This window comes from Ctenocephalides felis, unplaced genomic scaffold (genome assembly GCF_003426905.1).
Source record: "Ctenocephalides felis isolate EL2017-DRISC unplaced genomic scaffold, ASM342690v1 CF-g0.4_SCAFFOLD_03573, whole genome shotgun sequence".
NCBI classification, from domain to species: domain Eukaryota; kingdom Metazoa; phylum Arthropoda; class Insecta; order Siphonaptera; family Pulicidae; genus Ctenocephalides; species Ctenocephalides felis.
The window spans coordinates 25,391,411-25,410,270 of NW_020539727.1; the positions used below are offsets into that span (position 1 = coordinate 25,391,411).

At 37.4% G+C, this 18,860-nt stretch overlaps 1 protein-coding gene across 1 annotated transcript in view; it reads left to right on the forward strand.

Annotated features, from left to right (window-relative positions):
• The window catches only part of LOC113389836, a 59,584-nt gene that overhangs the window by 28,351 nt on the left and 12,373 nt on the right, over positions 1–18,860 (forward strand). Inside the window, 27 exon segments of the mRNA XM_026626840.1 lie at positions 46–239; positions 307–346; positions 454–635; positions 749–995; positions 1,092–1,263; positions 1,341–1,479; positions 1,554–1,754; positions 1,816–1,930; positions 2,030–2,211; positions 3,988–4,221; positions 5,655–5,880; positions 5,952–6,088; positions 7,751–8,002; positions 8,824–9,177; positions 9,268–9,402; positions 9,483–9,601; positions 9,669–9,982; positions 10,052–10,191; positions 10,266–10,719; positions 10,787–10,945; positions 11,077–11,489; positions 11,688–16,039; positions 17,446–17,683; positions 17,766–17,933; positions 18,046–18,213; positions 18,297–18,564; positions 18,645–18,812. Coding sequence (XP_026482625.1) covers positions 46–239; positions 307–346; positions 454–635; positions 749–995; positions 1,092–1,263; positions 1,341–1,479; positions 1,554–1,754; positions 1,816–1,930; positions 2,030–2,211; positions 3,988–4,221; positions 5,655–5,880; positions 5,952–6,088; positions 7,751–8,002; positions 8,824–9,177; positions 9,268–9,402; positions 9,483–9,601; positions 9,669–9,982; positions 10,052–10,191; positions 10,266–10,719; positions 10,787–10,945; positions 11,077–11,489; positions 11,688–16,039; positions 17,446–17,683; positions 17,766–17,933; positions 18,046–18,213; positions 18,297–18,564; positions 18,645–18,812 — 9,771 coding nt within the window.

Consider the following 18,860-nt stretch of genomic DNA (forward strand, 5'->3'; position numbering starts at 1 on the left):
ACAAACAGTAAATCAAGAAATAATCTCAACGGGAATGTCCAACAGCAACAACAGCATCTACTCATCACCAATGCTCCGTGTCTCCTGCTTCAGTTGATGGAACGTTTAGACAACCACTTCCTCCAGGTAGCATTATGATGAGAGGCCCTAGGGGACCTTTAGCTACGGGAAAGGCGTTGCAACAACAGCAGATACAGGGAACTGGAAATATTGTTGGTGTTAGGCATCCAGTTCAACAGGTACGATAGATATTAATTTTTATTGGTCTAATTTTTTTTTTTATTTGAAATTGCGTTTTCTTTGTAGATGCAACAAGCAAGACAGATTTTAATCCAGCAACAATCTGGTATGCCAAGAATAGCACTACAACAACCTGGACTAGTGGTACATAAATTATAATGTAAAATTGTGCCTTTACTTCAGACATTGTAAAATAAATTTATATATTTTCAGAATCAACGAGACAAGTATTGCAACAGCAACAATTTATGCCTCAACAAAGAATGCAGTTTCAAGGACAACAGCAACAACAACAGCAAGATCCTGCACTCCAGCAAAGGATTGCTGCTTTAAATAGGATGGGAGCAGTTGGAATTCCACAAATTAATCGTAGTGCTTGTAAGAGCAAACTATCAGTAAATATTAGTTAGTTACACAAATAACACTCTATTCATATTTGTTTCCTCTGCAGCAAGTCCACAAATGACCCTTACCACTGGTGCTACTATACCACCATCACCATCGTCAGCACCTGCTACTCTACTCCAACTCTGGAGCAACAGCAGCAGCAGCAGCCAATGCTATGTCTCCAGCGGTAACAACTGCTGCAAAAACGAGTACGAGTTCTGCATCTGCACAACCGTCTCCTGTGGCTGGGCCAGCAACTGCCGGTGGTCAAGAAATACCTGATAGTGTGAAAGCAGAGTTGGATAGATTGGAACAAGAACATGGAGGAATGGCTGAGGTCGAAGAAGGAGTAGGAGAATTATTAGGCGGTTTGGGAGATGATGATGATGATGAATTATTAGGTAATAAAATAATAATTGGAATATTTTTTTTACATTATATTAAATAACTTTTTCTTTTCCTAGTATCTTTGACTGCTGAGATGGGTGCAGACTTCAACATATTAGAATATGCAGATCCTGAGTTAGACGGCTTGACAGATGGTGTCAAAGATAACATTTTAGATAGTTTAGTGCTTGATGAGCCAGATCCAGACCAGGAAAGGCAACATGCAAAACGTGAACCTGAGGAAGAAAGGTAAACAGGCTAAAAGTTATATTTACAGCATCCGCATCTTGTTCTCAGTAATTTTCAAGAGTGATTATTTGTTTAAGCATTGAAAAATCTGAAGCTAAAACCAAAGAAACTAAAATAAGAGCTATTGAGAAAAGCATCAAAAAAGATCTACCACCGGAAACGGTTTCACAGGTTCCTGTCACATCTATGCAAATTCAACAACAACCTGGACTTGTAGTAAGTATCAAACTGTTTTTATTTTTTATAGTTGTGTATATATTTTTATTTATCTTGTATCAATATTTTTTCAGCAGCAACAACTCCAACAACAATTCGTACATCAACAACAGCAACAATTATCTCAACAGCAACAACAGCAACAGCCTCAACAGCAGCAAGTGCAACCACAGTTGATTGGTCAACAGATGAGATTGGTGACACCTAAACAGCAAATCATGCAACTTCCTTCTTTGCAACAACAGCAGCACATACAGCAACAAATGCTGCATCAGGTAAGATAGGAAAATGATAAAATTGTATGCAATGTGTTTTTGACGCAATGTTTAATTTAAGGTTCAGCAAGCTGCGGCTATGGGTAATCCGATGGCACCAGGTACTCGTCTGATGTCTCCGGATGGTGCTGTGGGCGTTGTAACCGATAATAATACAGACAATCAGCTATCCCCAGGCAGGATTTTATGCTCAGCAGCAGAGACATGGTAAATTGAAAATATTGTTTAGTAAATATTAGCACATTGAATTATTTCTATGTTTTCGATTCTGTCAGTGCAACAACAGCGCATGCAAATGCGTCTGGCTCAGCAACGTATGCAGCAGCCTCAGCAGCAGCAGCAGGCACAAACACCAGTCATACAGCAGCAGCAGCAGCAGGTCAGGCTGCAGCCGCCGCCGCCGCCGCCTCCTTATCCAGGACCGCCGCCGCCGTATCCAGGACCCATTCAATCACAGGTCAGTTGTAACAAAAATAACAAATTTGGTTGTTTTTATTAATTGATGTTTGATTGAGTGCATATTTTATATTTCGAGCTATGTGTGTTTGTCTATTGAGATTGAAAATGAGTGGTTGTGTAATAAATAACAAATTAAGGGGCATTCTAGTGTAGAGCGATGAATTTTAGGTCATTTTTAAGTGTCGTAAAAGAAAGCAATGAATGTTTTTACTATCCATTTTTTACCACTTGTTTATTAATATTATTCAAATACAAACAAAAATTAAATAATAAAAAAGTTGAAAATTGTAAAAAGTGGCAGCTGATGAAGTGGGTGGTCTCAAAAATTGGCACCTCAGTCTTGACATGATTTCAGCCCTCCTAGCCATTGGAAATGCAAAAAATAAAAAGATTATTAATCTACCATGATGTCGCAATCGGCTGAACTAGCGATGAGTATACAAAAATTTTTTTCGCAAATTGGCGACTGTTTGAAAAAAAGGTTTTTTTTACTGTTTCTTTGAGTTTCTCGATTTTTTTAAAAATAGTAAAATAGGAATTTCCGGGATGATTCTAGTTCAGACTATAGATAGATCTATAAATAAGACTCTCTGAAAATTTCAAATAAATTGGTCGAGTAGAACTCCAGAAATCGTGACAAGAGTACTGAAAAAGTAACGCATTTAAAGTTTTGCGTGAAGCCAAACCAGTATGGAGACCGAGTTAGTAAAATGCCTATATCTCTGAAAATGATTCAAATTTTCTTAGATAGTTAAACATTAAAAATATGAAATAAAAAAAATCGATTTTTTGAATTTCTACACTAGAATACCCCCTAATGGACTATGTGAAACGAAGGATTCCAAATTGAATTTAAGCCTATTTTAAGAGTTGAAAATTGAATTTATCCTTATATATTTATTAATAAATTTTGTATTTATATGCAGACTTCATTTACTGCATTGTTTTTCTGTTTATTTTGACATTGAAGGTAATTCTTTTACCACTTACACCACCACTTAAAAATCAGTTTTATTATCGTGTATGCAAGATTTGTGGATTTTTCTGATTGAAATTTTTTACAAACAAAGATGATTTGATGTTTTTGATTTTGTCGTTAAAAATTGTTGAAAGGAGTTAAATATATTTATCGAATTTCATAATTGTTGTGTGTCACGGATTATAATTGATAATTTGCATGGGTTTTGTGTTTCTGATCTGCTTTAATTATAATTCATTGATTAAATTATATATTATAATAAATTATATATAAAATTATAAGGTGCATGCGTATTTTTCTAAGGTGTGACGGGGTATTTCATTACCAGTACATTATCCATTATTTTCGCAAAATATTATTTATTATTTTTTCATAATACAAGGAGAACCTCAAGATTACTGGTCTGTTGTTTTGATTGGTCTATTCTATATTTTAGGATTTTGGTTTCGACTATTAACTCTATCATCATGCGAATTTATCATAAATCCATCAACTTGAGGTTCTGTTTGTTAATTTTATCGTTTATATTAGTCGTATTTATGAAAATAGAACGTTACTATAAGTTTACAAATTGAAGTATTAAATATGGTGAAGATTTATATATCCAGGCCATACGACTTTTTCTTCGAAAAATATTGCTGCTATATATTTTTTAAAACCATTTTACATTACCTACCTCATGTAATTTCCATTAACGCCTCGTACACCATATGAACGATCTACATTTTACTCGGTCTTATGTTTTTCGTTTGTTTTCCTTTTTTTGGTATCTCTTTTTGGTGTTTGGTAATTTAGATCGGTGTCGGTATGCTACCACATCCTTCTTCTTCTTCGACTCACAATCGTCCAATTTACCATCTATCAAACAACAACAACACCGGAAACATCAACATCAACGCTTCCTATCATCATCAACAACAACAACAGCGATTCGGAATCAATGCTAATCAACAGCAGCAGCAACAGCAACAGCCGTTTCAGCAGCAGCAAATCGTGGAGCAGCGCAGGCGTCCGCCTCTATTGTTGCAGGTAAAAACGCGCGAGAACGCCCTGATGCTCCAGATAATAACAATCTAAGGGATAAATGATAATTATTTTAAAAAATACGTTTCATGCTGTTATTTGTAGTCGACTGCAGGGTAAATTGATTTAATGATTTACGGTTGTTTTTCAGCAAATGTACTAATAGTAACACAGACAAATGGCAATACACACGAGGCGTTTCTTGAATGAAATTTCAGTTGCCTTTTCATACTTGTAGTAAAGAGCAAAAAAAATATTCTGTCTCTAAATCTATTTATCTTGGTGTTGTCTATAAGTAATAGTATGTGACTGTGGTAACAAACAAAATATTCAGTATTTTGCCAGAAATAACGCTTTCTAAAATTCTTTAATAAATTTTATAAATCAATTTTAATTCGATTTTAATCAATCCATTATTTGTTATAAATTGTTCTACGAGTATTTTTTGCATGGAGTTTCTGTAACGTATTTACTTATGTATTAATTACTTTCAGCAAGTTTTTAAGCATGATTTTATGAAGGGTAGGTTTTTTATTGCATGATATTTTGGCATGTCAGAATGTAATCTCAGTTTGATTTCTTTTTGCACATATGATGTTTGGTTTTCAAGCACTACAAAATTTTATGAGAGTAATATTTTCACAAAATTAATATTAATTTTATATGTTTATTATTTATACCAGGCCTGAGTAAAAAGTTTTCGGTCTGACCTTTATTTCTTAACGTAGTTTACATTAAGGCTACAAGTTCTTCAAAATACTGATTTTCAGCTTCAGTCATTTATTAATTGTTCTCAAATCGTTTACCACACACCCATTTTTTAAACGTAGAATAATGGGTTATCAATTCGTACTTCAATTCTTGGATTTTATCCATCACAACAGTTACTGGTGTGCCATAGCAATGAAACTATATCTTCCTCGCCTTTAATTCGCACCCCTTTAAAGGTTGCAAAATTTTAGCATGGTATTGAGCAGTTGCTGTTTAACCCTTTGAAATGTAATCAATGTATATAATTCCTAAACCAAAAAAACATTAGCCTTAACCTTGTTTGCATAAAATTATTTTTGCTTTCTTTCGAGTTGGTTGTTCTTTTCCAAATGTAAACCTAGTTCTGATGTTTCTTGGTCAGGCCGAAAATCTTTTACTTCGCCGTCTGCTAAATTAATATTCTTTATTTATTTTACTGCACACTTTCCACATTAGTTATCTGAGCTTCGACAAAAGAATCGGAACCAACTTTATACGTAATAATTATTTATAAAAGTGTCACCTCATGAATATGATTTATATAAAAATAGTATTTGATTTTAAACGCATTTATGACTTCAAAGCAATTCCGTCTTAGGGCCAAATCAGAATCTTTTTCCCCTTCACAATCAGTTCCGAGCATATTTCATATATCCATTATTACCATCAATCGCACTAATCCCTCGCAGCACGGCACTTCGCAGGAGCAGCCACTGCTGCTGGAAGAGCTACTGGAGCAGGAGAAGCGAGAGCAGCTGCAGCACACGCCGTCGGTAGATCAGCAGCAGCAGCAGCAGCAGCAGGGACACCCTTTGCTTTCGGAGCAAGATTTCGAAAGACTGAAGGCCGATGTGTTGTCTGGCGGCGCTGCTGGCAACAGGGCGGCTGTACCTTCGCCTCCTCAAGGAGTACCAGGTAATATAATAGGGATCAGTTGATGGTAATTGATTTTGTAATGTGTGTAATACGTTGATACTGTTTAATAGCTCAAGGACTTCTACCGCTGCAAACTGGGGGTCAGATTACAAGAGTTTTTCAAAGACAAGGCGTGGTTACACAAGGACAGTGGACCCAGCCTGGTCAAATTCAGAGACCTGGGCAATTGACAACAGGAGGCACTATGGCAAGTATTTTCTACTTTTTATATAGATATTTCGATTTCCTGAGATATTGGTATGATATTATTTCAAAAACATTTGTTTAGCACTAGATATACCAGCCGTTTGTATATACCTATTTCTACCAATACCAGTCAAAACGACTGGTCTCTAAGAAAACAAATTTATTGTGTTTTTAAGTTGAACAAAACTAATTACAGCTGTTAAATAAACTTATAGATATTATCAAATAACAAAATATATTAATTTTTAATAGTTTTTACAGTACTTTAGCACAATACTCAATAAAAGTGTCCGGCAGCACCCACTTGTTTGCGCGTAAAATTGCAGCTACCGACACGTTTTTAGATTTTAATTTCAGTGCCATATGAATAATTATAAAAATAGTATCGGTTATTGCGTTTATACCTTTCACGGTATATGTTTCAAAAATTTTCATTACTACAAATTCGCTTAGAGGGGTTGATTCTTCGTTTTTCGCTAAATACGGGCAACCATTTATTTACCATATATTTTGTTTCTACATCAGATGTCAGACAGAATTTTATGTAAATTTATAGTTTCTTTGGCCATTACTGGCTAACTATGCTTCTGGCCTTTGTTGGAAAATGTTATTCAAACAAAGTGATATGAGCTCTGTACCAACGCGGGCTTTTTTCTATAAATTTGGCCTGAGTATGTGTCTGAAAACTCTTTGAATTTCTAATCTACCTGCAAAACCTATTTCACTTTACTACAAGTCTTGTCCAAAAAGTTTCGTCCAACCAATTTTAGTTTCCTGATTTGGTGCATTACTTCCAAATTCGTCTTCAGAATTGGAAGAAAATGGCTCGCATCATCTCATACGTTTGTTTGTGATATCTATCCATTTACTAACGTACTTGATCCATCTGTATTGTCTTTATCACGAAATTTTCCTATTTCTACAGTCGATAATAGCACTGTCTTGTGGATTGATTTGTTTATCTAAAAATTCACCCTCACTATCATATATTTCAAATCCTAGGTCTAAACATTTCAGAGATCCGCTGATTGTATTTTCCAAACAAGCTAAAAAAACATTGATTCCATTCTTTTTTCGAAGACTGACAGTCGCTATAAAAATAAGTCGAAACCATGGCAGTTTTCTCGTTTATAGTTTTTTTTACTCAAGAATATATTTTTGAAAATTTCTGTGTCCACGCGAATGTTACTTACTTGTATCAGTGTACAAAAAGAATAAATAATTATACTTGAAAATTACTTTGAATAAAATTTTATTTAGTGTGTTGAACGAAGCTCGAAACAATTGTTTTGTTGGTAAAAATCTAGTAATACTTCAGCAATCTGCATTTTTACAATGTAAAAAAGAATAAAGAATAAATAATATATATTGTCGTCGATAAGAGAGTAGGCGATAAACCATACGATCTATGGCTATTGTTATTTGGGTTCTCTTATCAAACATTTTCTATATTTATTTTTGTTACTAATATACATAAAGTAACTTTGAATGCACAAAATGTTTTCTATAGTTATAACTTAAAAAGTCGTAACTTCATTTCACAAACAAATTTTACATATAATGGGAATTTTGAATTGAAAGTGCCCAACCAGTCATTTTGACTGGCGTGGTATATCTAGTGTTTATCTTAGTTATTTATTGTACTGTCGATTGATTTCAATAGCAACAACAACAACAACAGCAGCAGCCTTCTCCTCAAACTCCCACAACGCCAGGTGTGACACCAGGGCGTGTGCCCCCGTTCCAAATGCCTGCGCTTCCTGCTCCACCGCAACCGCCTGAGAGAATTGTGACGGATCAGGATCGGGCGACGCAGCACCAGTACGAGCAATGGTTAGCACAGCAGCAGCATGCGCTTGCTGAACAGTTGAGATATTACGAAACAGAGGTGCAGAAATTGAGAAAGATCAGAAAGGTTAGTTTAGTTGAGATGGAATTTGATGATTGTATTATATACTAGCTGTACCCGTTCACGCTTTGCCGTGATTTACTTTAAATTAAAAAGTTAAACAAAGATGTGTATTTGTTAAATTTAGTTTAACGTTACTACTATCTGTTCAACAATTTGTGTACCAATTTATCTATAAACTTGTTAATCAATCTACCATTTTACCGACTTACGAATTTACCTGTCAACCTATTTACCTATCAACCCGTTTCACATGTCTACCAATTTACCTGTCAACCTGTTTATCCGTCTTGTTATTTGTCTATCTACCAGATGTCCTGTCTACCATTTTACATATTATCCAATTTACCTGACCACCAACAAATTACCTTTTCTCCAATTTACTTGTCTACAAATTCACATGTCTATCAATTTACCTGTCTACCAATTTACCTATCGACCTGTTTATCAATCTACCATTTTACCGGCCTACAAATTTATCTCATATCTACCAATTAAGCTGTCATCCTGTTTATTTATCTACATATTCGTTCTACCAGTTTTCCTCTCATCTTATTTATTTACGCATTATAAACAAATTAAAGCTCAAATTGATTCCACGTTTTAGTTAGAAAACGTTTGTATGTGAAAAAAAGAGTTGTTTTTAGGGTTTTCCCGGCAATTATTCGAATTTTTCTCGCCGTAAGAACCATCCTTGGACTTCAATGAACATTTTAGAAAAAGAATTGGCCAAATTGGTTCAGGCGTTGTTGAGTTATGCGCTTACCAACACATTTTACGATTCATTTTTATATATAAGATTATATTGTTGTTTTCGTCGTTTCTAGTCTTTAAATAGTAAACAAAGGCAACTCCGCAAGTCTAATAACGAACTTTCGGAAACGGATGCCAATGAATTGGCTCGAGTGTCAGCTGAGCAAGCAATACTGCAAAAACAATTAGAGTCGGCTAGGAAACAAAGCAGACAGCATGGGATGTTAGCTCAAGAGTATCACAATAAGCAGCAGGCTCGACAACAACAGCAGCAGCAGCAGCAACAACAACAACAGCAGCAAGCAGGAATTGTGATGAGTGGCGGTATGATGGTGAATAATCAACAGCAACAGGTACATCAGCAAATGTCGCCGATGTCGGTTCCAATTCCGGGATTGATGCAACAGCAACAACAGCATATGCAACAGGTAAGGATCATAGAGTTTATTTTACATAATAATTATGTTTGCTATATGTGTCTTGTTTGTTACTTACTTTTCTATTGTGTCTTATTCCAGCACTCAAACATAATGCTTCAACAACAGAAACAAATTCCGCCTGCTTCGCCTCTGCAATCACCTAGTCATAGTACTATGATGTCCGGTCACAACGTTCAGAGTCCTGGTTCTGGATCTGTAGGTTCTGTTATGCAGGTGAGGAGGATTGTTTGTTTCTTATTTAACCTGACTTTATCTTGATCATTTATAACTAACCATGACTGTTTTGTTTACAGAGTCCCGGGCCTCATGGTAATTCAAACAGTGGAATGTCACCTCATCCATTACCTTCACCCCGAATCGGAACTCCACATTCTCAAGGGGAAGAGAATCCTTTCAGTCCAAGCAGCGCTGGGTAAGCTCATAGTTAACGTTTTTTTTATACAAATGCAGTTTATTATAGTGTATAATTTTTTTCTTAGTCCCGTTCCTTCACCGAGGCTGGTATCGCCCGCCCCATCAAGAATGACATCACCGCAGCATCGTGTTTTGATTAACAGCACAATGTCACCGAGGACATCTGGAACACCCAGTCCAAATCCTGTCAATCAATTTCAGCAGCAGCAACAACAACAATTATTGAATCAACAGCAGCAACAGCAAATGTTAACTCAACAACAGCAGATGCAATTGCAGCAGCAACAGCAACATCAAAACAGATTTGTAAGGCCAATGGCATCGAGTGGAGGCACAATTGAGCAGCAACCGCAACAGCAAAGAATTAGAATACAACAAGGTAATAAAAGATTGAGGATGAATTCACTTATCTCTGTTAATTATAATTGATTATGGATGATTGCTTTAGGTATGAGACCATCATTTTCTCCAACTCATATGCCTCTGGGAAGTCCTCAACCTATAATGTCCAGTGGAATAAACACAGGAACGCCAGTATCAACTGTGGTACAAACAGAATCTGGTCATATGCAGAGAAATATATATTTGGTATGTCTTTGATATGTACAATTTTTTAATTAGTAGCTGTTTATCACATTATGCTTATATTTTTGTTTTAACAGGGACAACAAAGAAGGCAACAAACTCTACAACATCAAAATATGTTACAACAACAGCATCAAAACTTGCAGCAGCAGCAGCAGAATATACAGCAACAGAACACACAACAACAACAACAGAGTATCCAACAGCAACAGATGATGCAACAACAGAATTTAATGCAGCAACAGCAGCAGCAGCAAAATTTAATGCAACAACACATAATGCAACAGCAACAGGCTAATAAACCATTCATGGCACAAAGTCCTTTGCACCAGCAACCACCGGAATCACCATTGAATCCTAGAAGTCCGGCTCTTCAGGGCATGTTGCAACAGACATCGGGATTAAGTCAACCATCATCTCCTATGTCTAGAGCAGGTGGAATGCATAACCAGCAATATATGTCTGGAGGAGGGATTCAGCCGCCCAGCAGCCCTATGCTGGGGCCAAAGAGTCCAATTGTACAAGGTCTGGGTAAGTATTCTAAAATAATGATAAAATATAAATTGATCATTTTTATGACATTAAATTGTTTTATCAGGTGGGTGTTCGCCGATGAGTGGCGGCATGCGCAGGCCATCTAGTACTGGAGGCATTCCAATGGGTAGCCCTGCACCTTCCCAAACTGGAATTCCTGATCGGCCACAGAGTGTGGAAAATCCGGCCACGCCTCGTACGCCCCACACTCCTAGAACACCAGGTAACGTAATGAAATTGAATAAAGCTATAAACTAGTTATTCACAATTATAAAATTTTCATACATTTTTATATAATTTAATTCCGTAATTCCTATGTTATGCATTTGCACAATTTTATTATTTGTTATATAGGTAGCATGGATGAGCTGGTTCAAATCGACGAGCAGCACCTGCACCAGATAGCCACCAGCACCGGCAGTAGCTCCGGTGGAGGCGGAGGCGGAGGAAACCCTCATATTCACCCGATTCCCTTTACCGGTTTCGGAAGATTCGGCTACATAAAATTAGGTTTAAGAGGCGGATCCCCAATGTGGGAATATGGTGGAAATAATCGCCTGACTAAACCCAATCAGCCCAACCAGCCTCATCCACAGCAGCAGGTGCCGCAGCAGCAGCAGCAACAAGGACAAGAGGGACAGGAGAAAGTTAAAAAGGAGTCGCATCTGTCGAAGGTGTCGATTTTGAAGAGAAATCCATTGAGGAAACCAACTTATCAATTGGTTAAACAGCAGCAGGTGCAGAATGCAGGAGCCAGTACGAGCTCGGTAATTTATTTCAGTATATCTGAATCCAATTATTATCTAATATGATCGTTTTTGGACATATTTATCAATTTGCGAAAAAGTTTTTTTTATATTTATTTATTTACCTATATATAAATAATTAAATATATATATATATATATATATATACATATATATATATATATATATATATATATACTTCATTAATTCTTTTCGCAGGTGCCTGTATGTAAAGTTACCTCTCTGGTTTGTGCCGATTATAATGAATTTGATGACAGTTCTTCAACACCTCCAATCAGTCCCGGGCCCAGTGCCATGTTATCTAAATCAAAACTGACAATTGAGGATAGTGATAAAATGCATCAGAATGTTGTTGTGATAGCTGACAGTCCTGAAGGTGAAAAGCATGATGAAATCCAAGACTATGCTGAGGAAGTAATCATTCAGACTGATAAAAACATTGTCAACACCGAAGTGTCCTTAAATTCCGCCGCTCAACAGCAAGACGACGACGTTATGGAGACTTACGAAACCCCAGAATTGGGTGAGATAGTGACTAGTCCTCTAGAGCAGGAAGTCTCTGAAGAATATGTTCTGTTCCCGGCAGACGTCGTCGATTACGCAGTTGACAGTGATGATTCCATGAAGCAATTGAGTTTTGAGCGCAAAATCTGCACAGAAGAAGGCGAATATTCTCAACAGCAAATAACTGAATTGGTGGACAAAAATGTTGAAATAGTCAAAGTTACTTTGAGAAGCCCAATAGATCACAGCAGTGATGATGAAATGATGCATAAAATGAGTGCCAAGATTAAAAACAGATCGCATAGTATTTGTCTGGATGATGTCATGGACTCACCCACACAAGTTTTGGAAGAAATGGAGGTTGAACATAGTCCTGGAATGTATCAAAGCGATACATACAAGGAAGATGATCTAATAGCATCTTTGGAACACGGTTCAGAAATAGTGATTATTGATCCTAGCATTAAGTCACCAGAAGAACATAATATTGCCACGACAGAAGATTTTGAAGAACTGATTGACTGCGGTAAGAAACGAGGTACCAGCAGAGAGAGCCCAGTTCAAGAAGAGGACGCTTCAACTTCTAAGACAGAATCTGATAAAGCGACTAGTTTTTCTGAGACTACAGTCACTTCAAATTCTGTTAACACTCAAATAATTGCAAGTATTATTAAAGCTGATACTACACAAATCTTGACAACCAGCAAGCCATTATCAGTTACCAGGCTGCCTATTGTAAATCCAAAAGTAATCTCCCCGAGACCTAAGAAATTGATGAATGATGTTTCACAAACTACTGCGACTGTATCCATTGGAAATACTACTATCTCTGTGCCTGTACTGACAACTGTACCATTGGCTACTTCATCAACTAGTAGAATTTGTACAGAAAATATCCAGAAATCATCAAACAATGTAGTTTTTACAAAATCCATTCCAACTTTGATCAGTGTTATTTCAAGTGGTACTAGAATATCAACCTCAAATTCTTATACAATAAGCAATCCAAAGATATCCACAAGCAGCTTGGTAGTCGATGCTAAAATGAAAGAAAAACTCTTGTCACATCATCAAATTATTTATCCAAAATTATCTTCTCTCACAGTTTCAAAAGATATGGCTTTACCCAAAAATATTTTTGATGATGAAAGTCCAGATAGTAGTGGTGATCAAGATGATTTAGAAATGAACAAAAGTATAAAGTCAATGGATGTGGATGAAGCATCCATAACCAGTATTGAAAAGACATCCTCTAGCAATGAGGCTGAGGATACACAAGTTGAAATTAAGAAGCAGGAAGAAATTGTCTTAGAAAAATCTAAGCCTACGGCTGTTGAAGATGCACCCACAATAACTCTTTGTTCAGCCACTGACGAGACTAATACAATAACAATTCATAATGAATCTGGTGAAAAAAGCAAAGACACAATTTGCAAAGATGATCAATTTGAAGAAATGTTAAATATGTTGGAAACAATTACTGGGGACAATAAAACTGACTGTCCGCTTTTGGATTCTCCAAAGTCTTCGGTTACAAAATCTAATGATGATTTAGTATCAGCATTAAGTGATCATTCACAAGATTCTATGGCTGACTTGAATGATATAATTCAAAAGGACATTAAAGAAAAAGAAGCAACGGCAATTGTACCTAGCACCACCAAGCCTCCTAGTGTTATTCCAGTGCATGTAATTATTAAATCTCGAGAGTCATCACAAAGTCCAATATCACGCGTGTCTTCGATAATGCCGCAACTATCACCACTATCCCAGCCTGCTGAGTTGACTTCAAATGTTGCTAATGCTTCTCAGCAGTTGTGTACAATAATGTCAGCAATTGGCACAAACACAAAGTTTGACTTGAAAGCTAAAGAAGCTTCGAAATCGGATCTAGTTAACTTTGAAACACTCTTACCATCTACCAAGGTAGAAGTTGTACATAAGACCACAGAGCATCCGCAACAACAAAGACCTCTAATGAAACTGACATTGCAGCAGGATGCAGGAAAATTATTGAGTTCTAAGCCACATGTCACAAAAGTTCTGACATCGAGTGAAGCATCTGCAGGCGGTTTTGTTGGTTCTATTTTAATGAGTGGAAACAGGATGACTGTCCAATCGTCTTCAAGAACAGTGTCTCCTGTTGTTACAAACACAGCAAATGCAGCGGTTCTTTTAAGTATGAAACAGCGCAAACCTTCTCCGTCTACTGTTGAAGGCAGCTCTTCTAAACATTGTCAATTGCTCGCTGTGAAGTCTCCATTACATTCACCTAAAATTTTACACATTCAGCAGCAACAAACCTCTAGCGCAGGTAATACTGGCATGGTTATGCCTAATTTAACAAAGATACAACCTCAGAAAATGCAAGTGGACACGACTGCAAGGCCTACTGTAGCTAGCAATATTTTGAGTTCAACACTTTCACAGCCTGCTCAATCCAGAGTCAGTACCTTTAGCACGAATCAACCACCCGCTTTGATAATGACCAGTAGGCTTATTGCAGAACCACCTCAGCTACTAGCAACTTCCACACAGCAGCAACAGCAGCAGCAGCAAAGTGCTGGGCTTAGTAATATACAACAACAAAAAGTTGTTCAACAACCACAAATGTCATCATGCCAAACTCTTCTGCATAGTCAATTAACTGGACCTCCATTTAGAAGATCAAAGTCGACCGACGAAGTATTGTTACCTGTTAAAACTGAACCTGGACATATTCAAGCCGTGAAGAGACATAGCATGGATTTAATGACTGTCAAAAACGAACCTACGTCGACGTCGGACGACAGCACGATATCATCGTCGCAAATTAAAACTGAAATTATGATGAGTAATGTCAAGTATGTGAAACCTGAAACTTCTTCAGATTCGCAGAATGTATTATTGAAACAGCTGTTGCAGAATTCTAATAATGGAGCAGCACCACCGCCTCCGCCTCCGCCCGTTGCTGTAAACCCAACACCATCGCAGCATCATCATCAACAACAACAGCCGCAACAGCAGCAGCAGCAACAAGTTACACATTCGAATAATCAAACATTGATTTCTCCACCGCAAAGGTCGACTGTACAGGTTCTGAAAACGCAACAACGTGCACCAAGTTTGGGATTGGTTTCGTCTTTAGAAGCACAATTGGCAAGGCCTGTTATACCACCTCCGACAACTGCTTTGCAGGCATCTGCTCAGGCCACAGCATCTATGCCTATGCAGCATGTCACACAGAGCGATTCACCCAAATCTTCGCCCGTCAGGCAAATCATGTCACGGGAAACGTCATTTTTATCCAGATCTCCTGTTGTTACGACTTCGGCTAATACCGTTGTTACCGGAACGCCGCAGCAAACAACGCAGCAACAACAGCAGCAACAGCAACAGCATGTTGAAGTGAGAAGAATTGTGCAACAGCAACAGCAGCAGCAGCAGCAACTACAACAACAACAGCATCAAGATTTATTAATAAACAGTCAACAACAGCAACTGATTCAGCAGCTGAAGATGGATATGAATTGCATGCCGGCAACTTCTCAACAACAACAACAACAACACATGGAACAACATCAAAGCATTACGATAAAGAAAGAGATTTTGACGCCGGATGCTTTGCAAAGCCCCGTGCACAACATGATAATTCCTTCCCAAGATGTCAAAAAGGAGTTGTCGTTAGACGAGAGTTCTCAGCAGTCTTCGGTCTCGTCAGACCACTGCAGTTTGAAAGATACCGTTATCAAAGAGGAGTTTATCATGGACACGACGCCGGCCTCAACGGCACCGCCTGCGCTGACCCTGGAGCAGCAGCAGCAGCAGAACGAGGCGGCGATGCGAACCGCACACGAAACCGCGTTGGAAATCAAGAAGCGCAAACGGCGCGAATATCAAGCCAAGCGCAGGCAAATAAAGCTGGAGCAGCAGCAGCAAGCCGCGGCCGCCGCTGCAGCAGCCGCACAGCATCAGGGATTGTCAATGGCGCAGGGAAGTGGTGGCCCCATGAAATGCCGGACGCGATGGGAGCATCAGCTGTTGCCGTGGCCAAGAAAAAGAGCAGGGCTAATTCGAAAATGAGCGGGGCGGGAAAGCAGGACGAGGATTATGATTCGTTTATAGACGGTTTAATGGATCAATTGAGGCATATGCAGCCACTGGCCGTCGTCGAGCCCAGGCATTGCAGGTAATTATTATAATAAAAGACTTTGATCAGATTATTAACTTCCCGAAGGAGAAGTTTATGTTTTCATCAAAAAATCCGACTTGCTAATTTTATGTTTTCTCGACGTTTCAAGCCATTCTGAATCGAATGAGACCAACATTTCGAAAAAGTATGTGTGTGTGTATGTATGTGAACAGATTTTTTGCCGTAAATCGACGTTTTCTCAAAAACGGCTGGATCGATTTCAAAAATTTAAAAGCCATTCGATGTATCTCGATGAGGACTAGCGTTTCTCAGTCTTGTGCGACGATCGGCCGGGCCGTTTCTTTGTAAATCGCAGAAGAGTGAAACATTTTTCGTCCACGTTTTAGCCCGCAATTCTGAATCGATTTTGAAAATTCAAAAACCGTTCGATAGATATTGATTGGGAATCGTGCTGATTAGTTTTTGGTAAAGATCGGCCGGGCCGTTTTCTTGTAATAAAGTTTTTAAAAAAAAACATTTCGACGATTTTTATGATTTTTTTAGTTTTCTCAAAAACGCCTGAACCGATTTCAGAAATTTAAAAGCCATTTGATGTATCTCAATGAGGACCATTGTCAGTTTTGTGAGGCGATCTGCCCAGCCGTTTCTTTGTAATTTGAAAATAAGTGTTAAACTTTTCGACCACATTCACGCTCAAACTACCGAATCGATTTTAAAAAATCGAAAACTGTTCGAAGGATATTAGTTGGGAATGATACTGATTAGTTTTAGGTGAAAATCTACCGAGCCGTTTTCTTGTAATTAACTGTTGAAAAAAAAATTAAGCCGATTTTCATGGAACTTTTTTTGGCGATATATATCATGGTCTTATAGAACTTACTGAAATATCACGTCCTTAGGACAAGTAGTTTAATTTTAAAAATTAATTAAAGATTAAGAAAATGAGTAGTTTTTTTGACGTTTGTTAAAATTAAAATTAGACGATTTACTTGGTATAACGATGGAGTACTTGGTTTTCATGAACATAGTAAACCATTAAAGTCCTATGGAAACTGGTTCAATTTGAAACTGGTGATTTTTGAAAATTTGCTATTAGAAAATACTCCGAGTCAAAGTGTTCGTTCGTTTTCAATCATGTGTAATAAGTCCACTCGAAATACTTTTAATGACTCATCAATTAAATTATTTTTTATTGATTAAGTCGATTAATTACACATATCGGGAAGTTCATGTAACTTGCCTCGAGGCTAAATACCAAACCAACTAGTTATTAAAATTTATTGTCGTTATATAATTTGTTGTTTGTTGTTTGTTGTCCAGGAACTATGCAGTTTGCCCGCCTTATGGCGCCGGTGATTTATCTAAATTCTGTCTAGTCAAAGACTACGATTCGTTACGAGGCGACCTCGTTGGCGAATTCGGATCTGCACGTTTGCCTGGTGTTCCTGATAGATATGATAGCAAACCGTTCGGCGATAAGGCATTACCCGCCGCGGCTTGTGAAAAAGATGGAGCATTAACATCGGCAGGAGGAACTCAGAGAATGTTCTACGATCAGGTAAGATTTTAACTATTAACTAATGCTCGCTTTTTGCATGCATTTGGTATTTTATCTTCAAATCGTAATCTTTTTGCAACAGGAATTCAGCCCAATAAAATTCGAACATGATTACGAAGAGCGCCGAATGGAAATTTGTCTTCGCGATCCAGGTCCTGACACACCTGATTCCATAATAAGTTCTTCAAGTCCAGAATTTCCAAATGACGTTGAAAATACACTCGATTTAGACAATAATCAATACTTCACAGTAATAGATCAAATAAAAAAAGACAAATATCCAGGTTGTAAAAAAAATGATTTGAGTATTATCTCTAGTATTTAGGTGCAATATATGTTTTTTATATTCGGCAGGTTTGAAGTATATTGATGATAATGAATCAGAGCAATCGGAACAAGAAGGTTTAAATGGACGTACTGCTAAAAACAGATTGTCACCGATTATACCAATTATAGCACCTATTCCTATCAGGTTGAAACCTGGAGTGCCTTACAAAACACCATGGAGTACAAATATTAATGAAGACAAGGTATAAATCATCTAGAATAAAAAATAAGCTTTCAATTGAAGTTCAAACATTTGAAGAAATTATAACTTTATCTTTTTTTTCAGGAGAATCAAGCTCCCAAAGATAATTTGAAAAACAACAATCTCAACAACATCATGAACAATAAGAAGAAGGACGACGGCAATAACGTCACAGTCACTTTAACACTAACTTCGGATGCAGCCGAAGATATTTTGGGAGTTTTGAAAGACTTGGCTGGCATTCTGCACATTCCGCCTCCAACAGGGTATCAAATTGTTGAAAGAACCGGAACACCACCCAGCCAGAAATTGGGATTGTATAGGACGAGAGGAAAAGATGGAAAAGAAGGAGGTACAATTATATTCAGACACTAAAACATTTATAATCGATGTTTATGTTATTTTTTTTATACAATCCATTTATTTTTGCAGCTCCCATTGATATCCAAACTATACTGAATGGTACTGCCAAATTCTGCAGACATTGCGATGTGGTAATTCTTAATAGTTTGATCAGAGCGAAAGCTTCAGAGTTTCCTCTTCTTCCAAATGACGACAATCGTGATCTGATCAATGATCCTGAAGATTTATATTTCTGCAGCAAGACTTGCTACAAAACAGTTCCAGTGGCGTCCCACAAGTATTTTG